Source organism: Orycteropus afer, unplaced genomic scaffold (assembly GCF_000298275.1).
Source record: "Orycteropus afer afer isolate SDZICR_OR568_19922 unplaced genomic scaffold, OryAfe1.0 scaffold00152, whole genome shotgun sequence".
In the NCBI taxonomy this organism is placed as follows: Eukaryota; Metazoa; Chordata; class Mammalia; order Tubulidentata; family Orycteropodidae; genus Orycteropus; species Orycteropus afer.
In genome coordinates, this window is record NW_006921739.1 from 332319 (window position 1) to 349489 (window position 17171).

At 38.8% G+C, this 17171-nt stretch overlaps 1 protein-coding gene across 1 annotated transcript in view; it reads left to right on the forward strand.

Moving 5' to 3' along the window:
• Window positions 1-5806, forward strand: part of SAMD13 (sterile alpha motif domain containing 13) — a 97473-nt gene extending 91667 nt beyond the window's left edge. The window contains exon 5 of the mRNA XM_042781692.1: window positions 5663-5806. Within this exon, the coding sequence (XP_042637626.1) occupies window positions 5663-5806 (144 nt within the window). The remainder of the gene's footprint in view (window positions 1-5662) is intronic.
• The last annotated feature ends 11365 nt before the right edge of the window (window positions 5807-17171 follow it).

The following is a 17171-nucleotide window of genomic DNA, read 5'->3' on the forward strand; positions in this document are numbered from 1 at the left end:
CTATGAGTCGGAAACGACTCCACGGCACTTAACAACAACAACAACACTAGAGGGAATAGGAAATTGAGCTGACATGATAAATAAAAGAACAGTTGAGGTATTCTGCTGAAACAAATGATATTGGTACACTGCAAATATATAGTGTTTCATCTTCATGGTTACTTGATTTTGTTTTTGTAGCTGTAACAGGTATAGGAGTTAGAGAAGCTGGATTGCTGGACTGTTCCTGTATGGGGTGTTGTGGAGTAAAGGTTCACAGCCTAAGGAAAGTTCAAAACCTAAGGATTTGAGAGAGCTGGTGAAAGAAAGGTTTCCATTTTCAGCCATAGGGTTCAGATTCAGTACAAAAGAAGAGTCTGAAGGGAAATTATAACCCTGGAGAAAGTGGAACTGAAATGAAAACGTGGGTTTAATGGGAGTGAGGAGTGAGAAAGAAAATAGGATATTGGATGTTCAGGGTTTCAGAGGAAGGACTCTTTGGGTGGAAGTCATTAGAGGAGTATGTCCTAAAGGTGAAGGTGATACAGCCCCTTCATCATCCACCATGTGCCAGCCTTGAGTAATAAGTAGCACAAAGAGATTCCCATCAGGTCACTGAAAGCATTAACCCTCACAATGAGTCAAAATGGATTTTGTATCTGATTTAAGTGTGACTTTTACTTTAACAGATGAGACAAATAATCCTTTTTGAGCCACACCAAAAAGTTCTCTCTGCTAACATTCATGCTGCTCAGCATGAATTTTTAAACAAGGTGAAAGCTCTTCAATATATGCATATTACCCATCCCAAATTTCCTACCAATAGGCTCACAAGGCAAGTGCAGCATCAGATGGGAGTCATTAGCTGAGAATTTTGAGATCATAGTCACTCCACCCACAATGAACTACAGAGGGCAGGAAGTGGGGGTAGGGGCCCCAGAAGAGACTTCATTCCAAGAATCATGTGACAGGGTTCAAAGGGTCTTGGTGTAGACTTGAATAGCTCATCATCTTTCTTTCTGAAGTTATGTGGAAATTCTTCAGAAAATAATATTTGTGTCTTATGAAGGAAGGCCTTGCAAAGAAACATGATGTATTACTACGAAGTACTTGGAGTGCCTCAAAATGCTTCCTCCTCTGATATTAAGAAGGCTTATCACCAATTAGCACTCCAAGTACACCCAGACAAGAACCCGGAGAACAAAGAGGCAGCTGAGGAGAAATTCAAACAAGTAGCAGAGGCTTATGAAGTCTTGTCTGATACCAATAAATGCAATGACTATGACAAGTCCGGGGGAACCTCACCAAAAGGAAAAATAGAGGAGACAGCAGAGAGGAAAACTACTTAGAGGCGGAGCTATTGTTTGAGAGGCCACATGGCATCTTTAAGAATGTCTTTGAAGATGAAGACCTCTTTTCAGGAGATTTTATTTCCACTGGCCACATGGATAGAGCGAGGAGATTCCACTCCTTCTTTAATGTGATCCCTCTGTTGGACACAGGATTTTCTACTTTTGCATCCCTGGGCTCAGGACCAAGTCCCACTTCCTCCTCAACATTCGTACCCTTTGTAAGCAGCGGAATGGGAAACTTCAGACTGGTCACCACTTGTAGTCACATAGTGAATGGCAAGAGAGTTGTTACAAAGAAAGTGATAGAAAATGTAAGGGGAAGAATTGAAATGGAAAAAGAAAGACTATTTCATTAGATTCCTCCACCTGCATGCTAAGGAGTTGGTGAGTCTTGATGTTTATCAAAAGTACAATTAGAGTCTTAGAGTATTTTGAAGTGGATAGACAGAGGTCACTTTAATTCAAACCTCTCATTTCACAGAGAAGGGGAGTAATGAACCAGACAAGAAGCACAGTTGTCTTCTAACTTGAGCCTTCTCTCTCCTACTCTCTATTAGGAACAGTGAAGACATTGTCACAAATATGGCCATCTAAATCAGTTGCAGTACCCTATCATCATGAATCCCATTGACTTCTCTGAATTTTCCCCCATATTGCTGTTACCAATTACCTCTTTCTTGATATCTATCCTCTTTGCTTCCTAACCTCTTTCTCTGCTTTTTCTCTTCCCATCTCACCTCCTTTCTTTCCATACATTTGCAATGGACCATATCCCAATCACACTCAATTGAGTCACCTAGAGGAATGTTGGCAGAGAGGAAGAGTAAAAATTAATGGGTTCAGATTTTTTTTTCCCCATACTTTTTTTACTAATAGCAGACATTCATTTAGTGCCCTGTAGATGTGAGGAATTCTGCTTAACATGTGTTATCTCAATAATCCTTTCAGCAGTGAAATATAGTAGATATCTCTTCCTCCCACACTATATACATAAGGAAATGAGATTTAGAGAGATTAAGTAACATGCCCCAGGCTCCAAATAATAAGTAGTGAAACAGTGTGTTACTTTAAGGCACCTGCTCATATCTATGACTCTTACTCATTTGTTATTTTTAAATCGAAAATCTTGCCTTCCGTTGAAAATTTACACCTATCATCTCTAAACCTTACTTCAATGTGTGAATACTTGCTGGAACTTATTAAGCAAGTAAACATTCTGTGTGTTATTACCCAACAAGAACTTGAAAGCTAAATGTTTTTACATAATCAACTGATAAAATCAATTTTAAAATTCACTGAAGCTAAGGAATGATTATCTTTTAACACAGAAATGTAAATAGGATCCATGAGATGTGAATTAATTAGCTTTTTTTGGGGAGGGCTTTATTATGACATACATGCAGAATCTTGGGAATTTTTTTTTTTAATTGGGTAGCACTGGTCATATTCCAACACTTTCATTTTTACTAAGAAGACTAAAGTCCAGAGGAGTTGTTCCTTGTGGAAAATCACTGATGGAAATAGCATTAGAATCTCTGTCTTCCTTTCAGTCCTGTGCTCTTTCCAGTCCAATTACTAGTCCCATGCTGACTCTTTGGCAAGATTTGGCTTTTGTTTGCATCACAGTCCTTTACTGAAACTATGTAACAAATTATTAGCTTTCTTAATCAAAGGATTGTCCTACGTGTGTGATTTTTATGAGACAAATGTTTTATGTAGTCTTTGAACCTTTTTAATCTCATTAAATTTTCTGAACTTGAACAAGAATATGCATGTATCCCTCTGGCAAAGAATAGCATTCAAACACTGAGCACACTTCCAGAAAGGGAGCAGAAGGCAGATTTGGAATCTAAACACATTTCTTTTCTTTGAAAGCCTATAAATTTCTACTTAATAGTCATTCAGTACCTCCTATATGCCAGGCACTGAGCTAGATACTTTACATGAATGGAATCTCCAAAATCCCTCAAGAGGTACAAGTGAAAAAACGGAGGCTTAGGGCAGTTAATTTATCCTGGATGTCACACAGTACACCATGGAGACTGGATGCAGACTGCGGTCTGTCTTGCCCTAAATTGCCCATCCCCATTACTCTATCTTCTACTCCCATACCTCCCAGCTGCTGTAGTTATGGTTTAAGAGGGAAATTTTGTGGTGTGAATGAACGATAAGCATATCAAGAATTCTAAAACGAGCATTTCCAGATTAAGCTTTACCATCCCTGGTCTGAGGTGAACTGCAATGTGTCCCTTAAACAAAGGGAAAAATCAAATTGGAGCATGAAACATAATTTTCCATTTGTCTTAAGTAAAATCCAAATTTCAGCAGTTTTCACAGACATATTTGGCTTTTGATGAAAATGCTGTTATAGGATTTTTGCCTGCAAAAATTTAAAAAAAAATCACATCTCAGTTAGTCAAGGATGTTGTCTTCTTGTGTGGAAATGAAAGTGGTGTCATCTCTTCCTGGTGCCTGTTTAAAATATGTAGTCAGTAGGAGCAAAGGACAGAAAAGGAAAGATAGGGAGTAAGAAGAGCTTTACCTTTTTCAAAAACATTCCCCTTAGAGAGCATGGGCCTAGAAGTAACTATAATTCCAAATCCTGTGACCTCACAATGCCTTCAGATCTGCTACTGTATTTGTTTCCAGGTGTCAAAAGGTCCTCTTCCATCTTTCAAACCTGCAGCTTTCACTAATGGGTGATTGTTAGGGTTATTTTCTGCCTCAGGAGGAAAAAAACACTTTAGGATTAAAAAGTCAATCCCTATATCCTTAAATAATTTCTCACTCTTACCCTATCAGCCTTGATATGCTGTGGTTTTGCATAGTTGTCTCTCAAATTAATGTGAGTTTTGCCTTCTGGTAGCCAACAAATTAAAGGCTTCCAACGCCAAAAACACCTTAGACCAATTCAAAGTAATTTCTATTCTGCTCTGGTTAGTGTTAGATGGTTTACGAGTGAGACGACCATAATCCTGTCAATGGTGATGAAAGGGATCATGCCAAGTGCTTGTATAATTCACATTTGCAAAAGAGGTATCTTATGGAATCCTTTCAGAAACCCAGTGCCCCCATAATAGTCTCAGGAAACAAAAGAGGAGGGACTTGCCTAAGGTCAAAAAGTGGATAGTCTGTGAAGTTGCACACTGTGTCCAGATGGTACAGAAGTATGTGGGTAAAATCATGAAGAGGGATGCCGAGTCTCACCAAGCATACATAGCTGGTCTGTCTCTTGAGTCTAGGTCCCCTAAGAACCAGCTCAGGTTATCTGCATGGTAAACAATCACAATAATAAGGTGGCACTCAAAATTCAGTGCTTCCTTAACAAAAGTTTTAAACCATTTTATATATTTGAGATCTTCATCTCTTTCATGAGAAGTCCGTTTTTCTTTCACCCCAAAGTTTTATAGTCTCCATAGTACCTGGAATGGAAGGCCCGTGGTTGGGAAATCTGTGGAGAGTGAACACGGAAAATAGGGGAGGGAATTTTGTGGCTGGCAGGGCCTCTGCCTGTCATGACTGTGTTTGGAATCTTGATCTGCGAAGAGAGGGATGTGGTAGGGGCTTTCATGGAGAATTTGATAGTGGGGTTGAGGTAAGATAATTTTCTTTTTAAAGAACAGGAAAGCAGCTCAAGGAGGGTGAGTAATTTCTCTAATGCTCCCTGTTGTGATTGTCAAGACTCCAGGAAACCTAAGTCTAGTCCCAGTTTGACCAGATAGACAGCACATACTTACCTCTAAGTGTCAAAAGTAGCAGAAGGGAATTATGAAAAGAACATTGACTTTGGCTGTAGGCTGATAAGAACTCAAATCCTATGCTATCCTTTCAATGGTAAACTAAGATAAACTTTTTTTAATCTTAGGCAGGCTAACTCCTTGCTTGATACTTAGTTTGCCTGTAAAATACTACCCTTTCTGATTTACAGAATAGTTTTAGGAATTAAATCGGCAAAAAAAAATCTGCATAAGCTTTAACATATTTCAGAAATAAAAAAGTGTCATTCCTTTAGGAAGCAATATTTTTTAATCCTTAGGGTACGTGCTCTAAGCATGCCATCAGTTTTTTAAGATGTGATATTTATGTGTTTGAAAACAAGATCATCTATGGATTGTATGTAATTTAAAAATACAAGTAGAAGATGGAAGATAGAAATAGAAGATCCTCTTTTTTTTTTTTTTTTTTTAATGTTGGCACAACTAGAAATGTTTTTAGCTTGAGAAAATCGCTATGACTTTTTTCCTTGGAACTTCAAAGGAAAGACTTTTTTTCTTCATTATCCTTGAGCTGTGGGACTTAAATGTTGGCTATACCCTCTGCTTGTATTCTAGGAAATTGATGGAAAATCCCTGCTATTGATGACAAGGAATGATGTGTTGACAGGACTTCAGTTAAAATTGGGGCCTGCACTGAAAATCTACGAGTATCATGTAAAACCTCTGCAGACAAAGCATTTAAAGAACAACTCTTCATAGTGGAGTCAAATTGGGGTCTTAGACCTCAAAAAATAAATAATTACATAATTTAGTTTCATGTGATGAAACTTTGTAAACAGAATACATACATGTGTATATGTAAAGAATTTCAATCAAATGAAAACGTTATCCTATTGGATAGACTAGGCAATCTATCTGCTGACCTGGATTCAGCCCAGGAGCAAAGACACAATATGGACAGGATGGTTTTTCTTATGGAGTTTGTCACATAGAATGATCTTTGACATGATTAGACACCCCTCCCCACAAAAGCTTTGAAATCACAAGGATTTCCTTCATAGATTGCTTACACAAAATCCTTTATGAAAATTAATGAAGTGAACACCTTTTAGTTACAGACTTAAGATTAAAAACAAGAAAACTTGGGGAGGAGGAGAAAAGAGAAAGGAATTGTTGTCTTCCTTGAATTCTTCTGCTCCTTAGAGCTTGTGTTACTTGGATGGAATTGCCGACACCCTTTTTTATAAAGGGTCCTCCACTTGACCTTATTAAGGTTTCATTGGGAAATGCACACACATCATGACCTCTTCAGGAGCAGAACCGTAGCTCTGAAAAGAGAACCCTGTTGTGTACTGGGGATATCCATCCATATTCAGCTAGCTTTCACAGGGGTAATGGTATTTTCTGCATAGATTTGCTTTTAAATTGGTCCATTGGTTCCGAAGAAAGCATTTTTCACTTTATGGTTTTTATTTATAATAATTTGTTTCTGAAGAAATTTGCCAAGCATTATAGTTCAAAAAGCCTTGTTCCTAGCACAGAATATTTTTATATATATCCCTTCATGATGGTGTAATATTTTTTTAATTGTTCTGATACTTTGCTTGATTCCTGGTTTGAGTCCTCGTTTCTAAGAACTTGAAAAAGTGGGCTTGCTACATCTCTGTTCAAAGAGACATTTCTTCAATCTCTGTGTGTCACTGCCTTGATGAATTGGTGCTTTGTGGTTGCAATAAAGCATTGCTGCAGTTTATGTCCAGTGTACCTTTGATCTTTTCTGTGTGGTTGCTTCTTCAGCTGGGATTAAGAAATAAGTTCTGTCCCTGAAACCATAAAGGGAAAATTCAGCTTTTGGGGAAGAAAATAAATAAATAAATACACACAAGAAAACTGTTGTTATGTGCCATCGAGTCGGACTCGACTCATAGCAACCCCTCCTTGGGTTTCCCAGGCGGTATCACTACGGAAGTAGATTGCCCAATCTTCCTTCTGAGAAGTGGCTGGTGGGTTTGAACTGCCAGCCTTCTGGTTAGCAGTCAAGTACCTTAGGCACTACTGTAGCTATAGAAATTATATGTGGATATAGGAGCCCTGGTGGTACTGTAGTTAAGTGTTCAACTGCTAACCACAAGGTCAGTGTTTCGAACGCACCAGGCACTCCATCAGAGAGAAAGATGTGGCAGTCTGCTTCCACAAAGATTAAACCCTCTGGTCAGTGCTTTCTGTACTATAGGGTTGCTATGAGTCAAAATCAATTTGACAGCGATTTTTTTTTTTTTTTTTTTGAGATGTGGATTTGGATTCTCTGGATGGTGAAAATGGTTAACATACTTAGCTTCTACTGAAAGATTAAAGGTTCAAGTCCACCAAGAGATGCCTCAGAAGGAAGGCCTGATTATCTACTTCTAAAAAAAAATCAACAATTGAAAACCCTATGGAGCGTTCTGTTCTGATACATGTGGAGTTGCCAAGTCAGAATTGACTCAATGGCAACTGGTGGTGGTGGAGGATATGTGAATTTATCTTTTAAGCTGAATCATCCAAGCAGACTTTATTCCTTTCCTTCCTTTCACCCAACAATCAATTGAATGTACTATTTTGGCCAAAAACTCTTTATTTGCTATAGGCCAATGGGGGTCATTTTTGTTGTTGTTGTTTTGTTTTTAAAAATGATGAAAGCTGTGGATCTTTCTTCCAGACAAAAGTTCATATTTCCACATGCAAAATTTTGCAGAGATTTCACAGACTTCCTGAAGTTTTCTCCTCATCATCAAGTCCCTATTTTAGAGGTGTTGTAATTCATTCCCCTGTGGAGATAATTTCCCTAAAGCACAAGAAGATTGAAAATGAGAGTGAAAAACTGTAAGAAATTGTATAGATAGTCAATGGGGTTCAAAAATGCATTCCAAATTAATTCAATTATGGACTTTGTGGCACTTCGGAAATTTAAGTAATGTTTTGTTTTGCATTGTAAGTGGGAGGAGGGGTAACAAAAGGAATGTATTCTATCCAAGCTCTCACAGTCTACCTAATGCACTAAACACAAGAAATAGTAAAGGTGGAATATAGTTAAGTGTGTGAGGAGTGATGGAGACAAAAGGTGAGAACTTCAACTGGACACCTGGTGGGAAGAAGGGGTGGAGCTCAAGGAGAAGGAATAAGGAAGGCAGAACTTAATTAGCCTTTGTAAAGGAATTTCTCACTAGAAAAAAATGGTATCCTTTTTATATATAACAAAGGGATACTGTGAGGAAGATCTGTTGTTACTGTTATGTGCCATCAAGTCGGACCCGACTCATAGCGACCTCTCCTTGGGTTTCCAAGGCGGTATCACTACAGAAGTAGATTGCCCAATCTTCCTTCTGAGGAGTGGCTGGTGGGTTTGAACTACCAGCCTTCTGGTTAGCAGAAGGCACTATGCTACCAGCTAGGTCCTGCTTTTGTGCATCTACCTTCTGTAGTAGCTTGGAATATACTAGCTGTGAGTGCTAGAAACCACTTTTCTCATCTCAGGAAAGGAAAACAAGATTGAAGTTTGTTTTTCTCTTATGTAAATGTCCGGTGAGGGGGATCAAGGATGGTATGGTGTCAGGGACACAGGCTCCCCCTTTTGCTCCATCATCCATAATGGATCCATTCCCGAAATAATTTCATAGTCCAAGATGGTTGCTTCAGCTCTCACCATCCATCACATTTGAATTCCAACCAACAGGAAGAGGAAAAAGGATAAGGAATATACCGCTCCTCCTCCCTTTATGGACACTTGCAAAAAATTGTACATGGTATTTCCTCTTACATCTTCTTGACCAAAATTCAGTTGCATGGGTACACCTACGCTGCAAGAGAGGCTATGGAATATTTCTTTTTCTTGGTTGTCATACATTACATTACAACATTACAATACTAATTGCACAATGAAGGTAGCCATTATTATTATTATTATTATTTCATTATTATTATTATTTCATTAGAATTGTAAGCTGGTCCCTTGAAATTCAAAAGTCACATTACTCTGTATGTAAATGAGAAGGGACATTGGGGGAGCAACTTGCTGTCACCATCGTGTGTCCTTGTACACACTCTCTGAGCCAATGAAACGGAAAGTGGGTTTTTAGCTGTATTTTTCTCTGTATTTGAAACTTGGGCTCAAATTCCCTTCAGTCTCTGGACTTTTATTTGTTGTTTAGAATATATAAAGCAGGACACACAACAATTCAACAATTTCTATGTGTACAATTCGGTGACATTGATTATATTTTTCAAGTTGTACAACCATTATCACTCTCCTTTTCCAAATTGTCCCCTTCTTAACATAAACTCACTGCCGCCTCAGTTTCCTATCGAATCTTTCAAGTTGCTTTTGTCAATTTGATCCCATATAGTTCTTAAAAGAGTATAATGCTCAGGGCAGAATTTTTTTTTTTTTTTTTTTTTTTAATAATTAAGCTAAACTATTGTTTGGTTTAAAGAAGACTCCAGGGGATATTTTTGGTTAAAGTTTTATTATTTAAACGTTATCAGAAATAGCTTCAGGGGTTCATCCAGCCTCCTACAGCTACTGGCAGCTTTGTCCACTAACGAACTCTCACCTAACTCAACTAATCTTCAGACCTGGACAGCTTTATTAATGTCAGAGGGAAAAAAAGGAACATATTTTAAAAGCAACCTGAAAAAGAATCAAATCATTCCTTCAGCCCCTCTGTTGACAACTTTTTGGCAAAATCACCAAACTAAAGATGGCCTGCCTTCCTTATACTCAGCACAAATGCCTAAGACAGGCTGGCCTGAGTGCCTTGGTAATAACTGTAGATGCTTTCATTTCCACCCATCCAGGGAAAGAGAAGTATGGTCAAAATGGGCTAGAGAGAGAGGCTGGCAGTACTTGAAATTCAGCAGGTAGGCAGCCTTTATCAACAGCTGTGAAAATCAGAGACATCCAAATCCCTTTCAGATCACACTGGATTGCTATTAATGTGATCTGAGTCTGTAACTAGTAGCAAGTACACAAGCTATATGAGGAAGCACATCATGAATGTGAGTGGGAAGGAGCATTGCCCTGATGCCAATGTTTTCTGTAGTGGTTTATGGGCAATTGTTTACTGTTGAATTTATATGATTCTAAACTGGGTTGGGAGGGGGTTGGGAAGCAGACAGGATATCACAATCACCAGAAGGGATTTTAAAAAATAAATCCAATTCCTCCCCCGCTGCACATTCTAACCTCTGATTCAGACCCTACAAAGGAGACTTAATGAATTGATTTAAAGGAGAGGTCATAAAAGGGTCACTTTTCAGCAGAATCTATATTTACATGTTTTCCTTGATTTAATGAAGGGTGCATTTGTTTTTCACACTACATTTGCATAATTCTAGATGAGGCATAAAGCTCCAGTTTGTTACAGTCTCTTCTATTCCCTAATATATTACAACCAGCAACTTCACATTTTTACATTAACTGCCTGGATTCTAAAAGCTTTTGAGTTTTAATCCCCCTGACCTACAACCAAGAACACCCAGAGAGAGCCTCCTGATAGTAAGTTAACTCAAGATGTAGAGACTGTAAGTAGATGGAATTGAGAAGAAAACAAGCTAGTATGTTGCACTGGAACTTGCAACAGATTTGAGCAGCATTTTTGATACTTAGTGGGCGTGGTGAGTTTGAAGAAAAAGAGACAAATTGGTGTAGTCTCCTGGTTTTGTCTTCAAGAAATATCCTACATGAATTGTTTTGTTTTTTCTCCCTCAGGGCTTAATATACACTGTCAGGGGCATGCACGGTCCTTTCTTTGTATTAGTTAAATATATCTTCAGAGAAATTTAATTTGGAAAAATCTAATGACCCACAGTTGCTCAACCGCTCCCATATTTGGAAGCCAAATGCAAAAAGTACTTACTGGTGGTAATTCATCTGCCTTTGACTGTCATTGCAAATGGGATCTGCAGGGGTCAGGTCCGGGCCCAGGACCATTAAGTGTTTTCGGTAATGATTTGGAGGATGAAGTTAAATGTTCAAAGAGCTGACTGCAGCAGGACAGATATTTCTCTTAGGAGAAAACTTGTTAATTCTGCCTCTAAACCAGGAACAGAAGCCACAGGAAGGAGAGTGAGCAATGGGTGCATTAGTGAACAGCTTGTTAGCTTCATGCTGTAGCTCCATAGGCAATTAAGTAGTCTGGGTACTATTTCTGGCCAGGAGTGGCAGTACTGCAGAGAAAGAAAGAGATGAAAATTTCTGCATCCATGTTCATTTGGTGACTGCAGCTATCTTATCTCTTAGAATCGCTGGATAGTTGTGAACCAAAGAAAAGAACTGTTAGTAGCCTAGCTCTGGGGCAGAATAATGGAGGATCCTGTAAGTATCCAAGAGAACTCTTTGGCTACCTACAATTAGGTAGCTATGTTTGTTGATGCCTCTTCACCTCAATTAGGTAAGCGTGTACCTGTCTATAGGAGCTCTGGTGGCATAGTGCCTAAGGCATTTGACTGCTAACCAGAAGTCTGACAGTTCAAACCTACCATTCACTCCTTGGATGGAAGGTTGGGCAATCTACTTCCGTAGTGATATGATACTGCCTTGGGAACCCAAGGAGGGTCACTATGAGTCAGGTCTGACTCAATGGCAGTGAGTTTGGTTTTTTTTTTTGTGTGTGTGTGTGCCTGTCTATAATTGCCTTTAGGGAGAAATCAGGAAAAGCTGAGGATGCCAGACAATCTCCAAATAGAAAATGTGCCCCTCTTCTATGGAATAAGTACATGGGCAGACCTACTCTGTATCATAGCAGAGGTGGGAAAGAGGTCAATGAATAAGGGTGGAAATAATGCTGAACATATGTATTACTTGCAGAGAAGGCCATGGACCCAGGTAGTCAGATGTAAAGTCTACAATCAACAAGATAAAGGGAAACATGTTGCAAGATAGCATGTGCTATCACACAAACAACAACCGTGAGACATCTTTGGTCACAGGGGTTAAGGCCTTAAGCATCCAGAAAAATTAAGTAAAGCAACCGAGGAAAGATCTGCTGCAAGGGTCTCCAGCTGTCATCTGTGGGCTGTATCTACAGCAAAATTCTCAAGTTGCATGTCTCCTATCTAAATTAAGGGTAGTAGAGTCCTTCAGTAAATTATAGCATTTTTTTCTTTTTTTTTTTTTTTTTGATGGTTTTCATTCTAATTCATATGCCAGGAATCTGAAAATAATACTATAGAACTCATCAGATTATAAACATTTTGAGGAAAACTCACTAAAACTCTTTAAGCACAAGTTCCTGCCTTTTGGAATTAGTGTTTGGTACAATATTCTCCTTTCTGTACCTGAACTCAATGAGAGCAGTTAAGAAGCATTATGGTGTAGTGGGTGAAAGAACTGGATTGTGGGTGATGGAGACATCAGGTAGATCTGAACTTGAACAAAGCCCCATCATTTACCTGATACAGGGCATGGGTAAGTTGTATAGCTCCTCTTAGCCTCAGGTATTTCATCCATTCTCTAGTGTCGATATAGAGCAGAGTAGCACTGTCCCATAAAAATATAATGTAAGCCACACTTGTAGTTTAAAATTTTTTAGTAGCCACATGAAAAATTAAAAGAAACAATTATTTAAATAATACATTTGCTTAAATGAATATATCCAAAATGTTACCATTTTGATATGTAATCAATATAAAACTATTAATTATACACTTTACAATTTCTTTTCATATGTCTTCAAAATTCAGTGTGCATATTATACTTAGAGCACATCTCAATTAAGACAATGGAAGTCTAGTGCATCAGTTAGGATTAGGTTCCATTAAAATCCCAAATAACAGTGACTTAAACAATATAGAATTTCTCTACCATGTATATGAAATCTGAAAGGAAGCAATTCAGGGCTGGCATGGCAACTCAGCAATCATGGGATCCTAGTCTTCTCCTAGTTTGTTGCTCCACCATCCTCAATATATACCTTTGTATGTAGTCCAAGATAGCTGCTTGAGAGTCAGTTATTACTACTGTATTCCAGCTAAGAAGAGGGAGGAAGAGGGAAAGACGGGCATCTGCTATAAAGGGCTGCATATAGTACGTCTACTTACATCCCTCCCATTAACAAGACCTTTATTGTCTGGCCATACCTAGCTGCAAGAGAGGTTGGGAAATGTAGTCTTTATTTCAGGCTACCGTGCATCCTACTAAACAAAGACAGGAGGATAAATACTGGGAGAAACCAGCAGTCCTTCCAGAATGTCAATCTTATAAGGTTGATGGGGTTTGAATGAGAGTACAATGTACAGTTGTTGATATTCCACAAAAATTGCCATAAAAAAGCATTATTACTATTATGTCACTCAACTTCAAGGACAGCCTAGGCACAGAAATACTAAGTATATGCTGAACCCAAATAGTGCTCACTTGATGCAACATAATATTGCTAAATAATAAAACAGAATTATTTTCTTAGGTCCTTGGATATTGGGTAGTTCTAGATGCTTTATCTTCATAAGGGCAAATATAGTCAGCAAACAAACCTAAAAAAAAAAAAACACAACATTATATAAGTTCCTTGAAGAATTGTTATGCTGAGTTAGGGGAAATATGCTGAGCAAAATGCATGTAAGTTTTTATTGGTCCCCAAAGACCTACAGAATTTGGTTTGAGGCATTCGGTGAATTCTAAATATACCCTGTCCCCAGTCCAAAATGAACATTCAATGACATTCAAAATGGTTTTGTGAGATTAATGCAAGGGAAACCTTTCATACCACTTTTTTGATTTTAATGAAAACATGTACGAGTGAAAACAAATAGCAATAAATAAATAAATAAATATCTGAATGGAATTGCATTAATTAATTTGAGCCAATTAGGTTGACTTTAGTCTGCTTAATTGTCTATTTGGGCAGATTTCTATAATGAATTTTTAATGCTAAGGTGACTTCTCCCAGCCACCAGAATGTCTGTAGGTTATTCATCAACTTTCTGTATGATGTGCTAGCATAATGCAGAGTAAGTTAAAATTAGTTTGATCCACACAGTATAAAAAGGAAAAATTTGGAGCTAAGGATTCACAGTGGAGGAAGAGGGGGACATTGGTCAGGAGACCGGGGTTCTAGTCCCAGATCTGCTCCTGCCTTCACTGTAAAACCTTGAGCAAGTGTTTTAATCTCTCTGGCTTCAGTTGCCTCACATGTAAAATAAGCAAGTCCAGCTAGAGTTTACTGAAGAACAAAATTCCTATGATTGTCTAAGAATCTAATCACTTTATTTATGTGTCTCACAGCTTCCCTCCATCATTCAAGTAAAACTCACAGCACTGAGTCATTTCCCTCCATAAATGTCCTAAGATTTTAGTCTTGTTATGGTTCTTTCTTAGCTATGCAGAGGACTGGGAACAGCTGTTTTTCTCAAGAACTGTCAAGTTTGCTGATTGTGCAACCCTACAGCTTCAAGTTTAAATCACTCTCACTGTACTGCGTTCTCTGGTGGAAGTTTTCACCCTCCAGGAAAAGGACCTCTACACCAGCAGAGCCTAGAGTTGAGGGGATGGGGAAGCTTCCCAAGTGGGTTACTGGGATTAGTGTTAAGTGAGACCATTCCTATTTCTACCCCATGTTCATCATGACCATGTATTCTACCTATTGGGATACAGCACCATAGATGAGTCAAGTAGTTAGAGAATATCTTGCAGCCTAGAGGATTGTACCCCATCACCACAGAATGTCAATTCCAAATTAGTGCCTTCAAGACACTATTATAATCAGTCGTTCAGACCAGCAACTTCTGGATAGTCTAGTATGTGATAAGAAAGTAGATCATATGGTCATTTACTGACTGCCACACCTCCTTTTGGGAGCCCTGGTGGTGTGGTGCCTAAGGCATTTGACTGCTAACCAGAAGGCTGGCAGTTCTAACCCACCAGACTGGGCAATCTACTTCCACAGAGATATCGCCTGGTAAATCCAAGGAGGGGTTGCTGTGAGTCGGAAATGACTCAACGGCAGTGAGTTTTTTTGTTTTTTTTTTTTTTTTTTACATCTCCTTTACTCATCTGTCAGTTTGTTGTCCTGTAGTGGCTTGTGTGTTGCTGTGAGGCTGGAGGTTATGCTACCGGTATTTCAAACACCAGCAGGGTCACCCATGGTGGACAGGTTTCAGCAGAGCTTCCAGACTAAGACAGACTTGGAAGAAGGAAGGGGCCATCCAGTTCTCAAAGAATTGGCTAGTGAAAACCTTACAAATAGCAGTAAAACACTGTCTGATATATTACTGGAAAACTTTATGAATAGCTGTGGAATAATGTCCGACGTAGTGCTGGAAGGTGAGCTCCTCTTGTCAGAAGGTACTCAAAATGCGACTGGGGAAGACCTGCCTCCTCAGAGTACAGCTTCATGATGGGGATAGAGTAAAGCTTTTGGGACCTCCATTTGCTGATGTGGCATAACTCAAAATGGGAAGAAACAGCTGCAAACATCCATTAATAATCAGAACATGGAATGTACGAAGTATGAATCAAAGAAAACTGAAAGTTGTCAAAAATGAAATGCAAATGCATAAAGATCAATATCCTAGGGATTAGTGAGCTGAAATGGACTGGGTTTGGCCATTTTGAATTAGACAATCATGTGATGTACTATGCAGGAATAACAAACTGAAAGGAAATGGAGTGCCATTCATCATCACAAAGGATGTTTCAACATCTATCCTGAGGTATAATACTATCAGTGATAGGATAGTATCCATACACCTATAAAGAAGGCCAGTTAATACTACTATTGTTCAAATTTATTCACCAACCACCAAAGCCAAAGGTGAGGAAATTGAAGATTTTTAGCAACTGTGGCAGTCTGAGATTGACCAAGCATGCAATCAAGATGTGTTAGTTATCACTGTTGATTGGAATGCAAAAGTTGAAAACAAAGAAGAATCAGTGGTAGTTGGAAAATATGGCCTTGGTGATAGAAATAGTGCTAGACATCACACAATAGAATTTTGTAAGACCAAAGACTTATTCATTACAAATACATTTTTTTTTTCAACAACACAAATCACAGCTATACACATGGACTTTGCCAGATGGAGTACACAGGAATCAGACTGACTACATCTGTGGAAAGAGGCAATGGAGAAGCTCAATATCTTCAGCCAAAACAAGCCCAGGAGCTGACTGACTTGTGGAACAGACCATCAATTGTTCATACACAAGTTCAGTTGAAGCTGAAGACAATTAAAACAAGTCCATGAGAGCCAAAATATGACCTTGATTACATCCCTCTGGTGACATAGTGCTTAAGGCATTTGACTGCTAACCAGAAGGCTGGCAGTTCAAACCCATCAGCCACTCCTCAGAAGGAAGGCTGGGCAATCTACTTCTGTAGTCATACCGCCTTGGAAACCCAAGGAGGGGTCACTATAAGTTGGACCTGACTCGAGGGCAGTGCATTTGGCTTGGTTTCACATGTCTCTTGAGTTTAGAGATCATCTAAAGAATAGATTTGATGCACTGAACACCAATGGCCGAAAACCAGAGGAATTGAGGGATGACAAGAACATCATCCATGAGGAAAGCAAAAGGTCATTAAAAAGACAGGAAAGGAAGAAAAGACCAAAATGGATGTCAGAAGACACTCTGAAACTTGCCCTTGCATGGAGAGTAAATAGCTAAAGCAAATGGAAGAAATGACAAGACGAAAGAGCTGAGCAGAAGATTTCAAAGAGCACTTCAAGAAGACAAAGTCAGTAATTATAATGAAATGTGCAGAGACCTGGAGTTAGAAAACCAAAAGAGAAGAACACACTACACATTTCTCAAGCTGAAAGAACTGAAGAAAAAATTCAAGCCTCGAGTTGCAATATTGAAAAATTCTATGGGCAAAATATTGAATGATGCAGGAAACATCAAAAGAAAATGGAAGGACCACACAGTCACTGTACCAAAAAGAATTGGTCAATATTTATCCATTTTGGGAGGAGGCATTTGATCAAGAACTAGTGGTTCTTGAAGAAGAAGTCGAAGCTATACTGAAGGAATTGGTGAAGAACAAGGCTCCAGGAATTGACGGAATACCCATTGAGATGTTTCAAGAAACAGATGCTGTACTGTAGGCACTCACTTGTCTATGCTTAGAAATTTGGAAGACAGCTACCT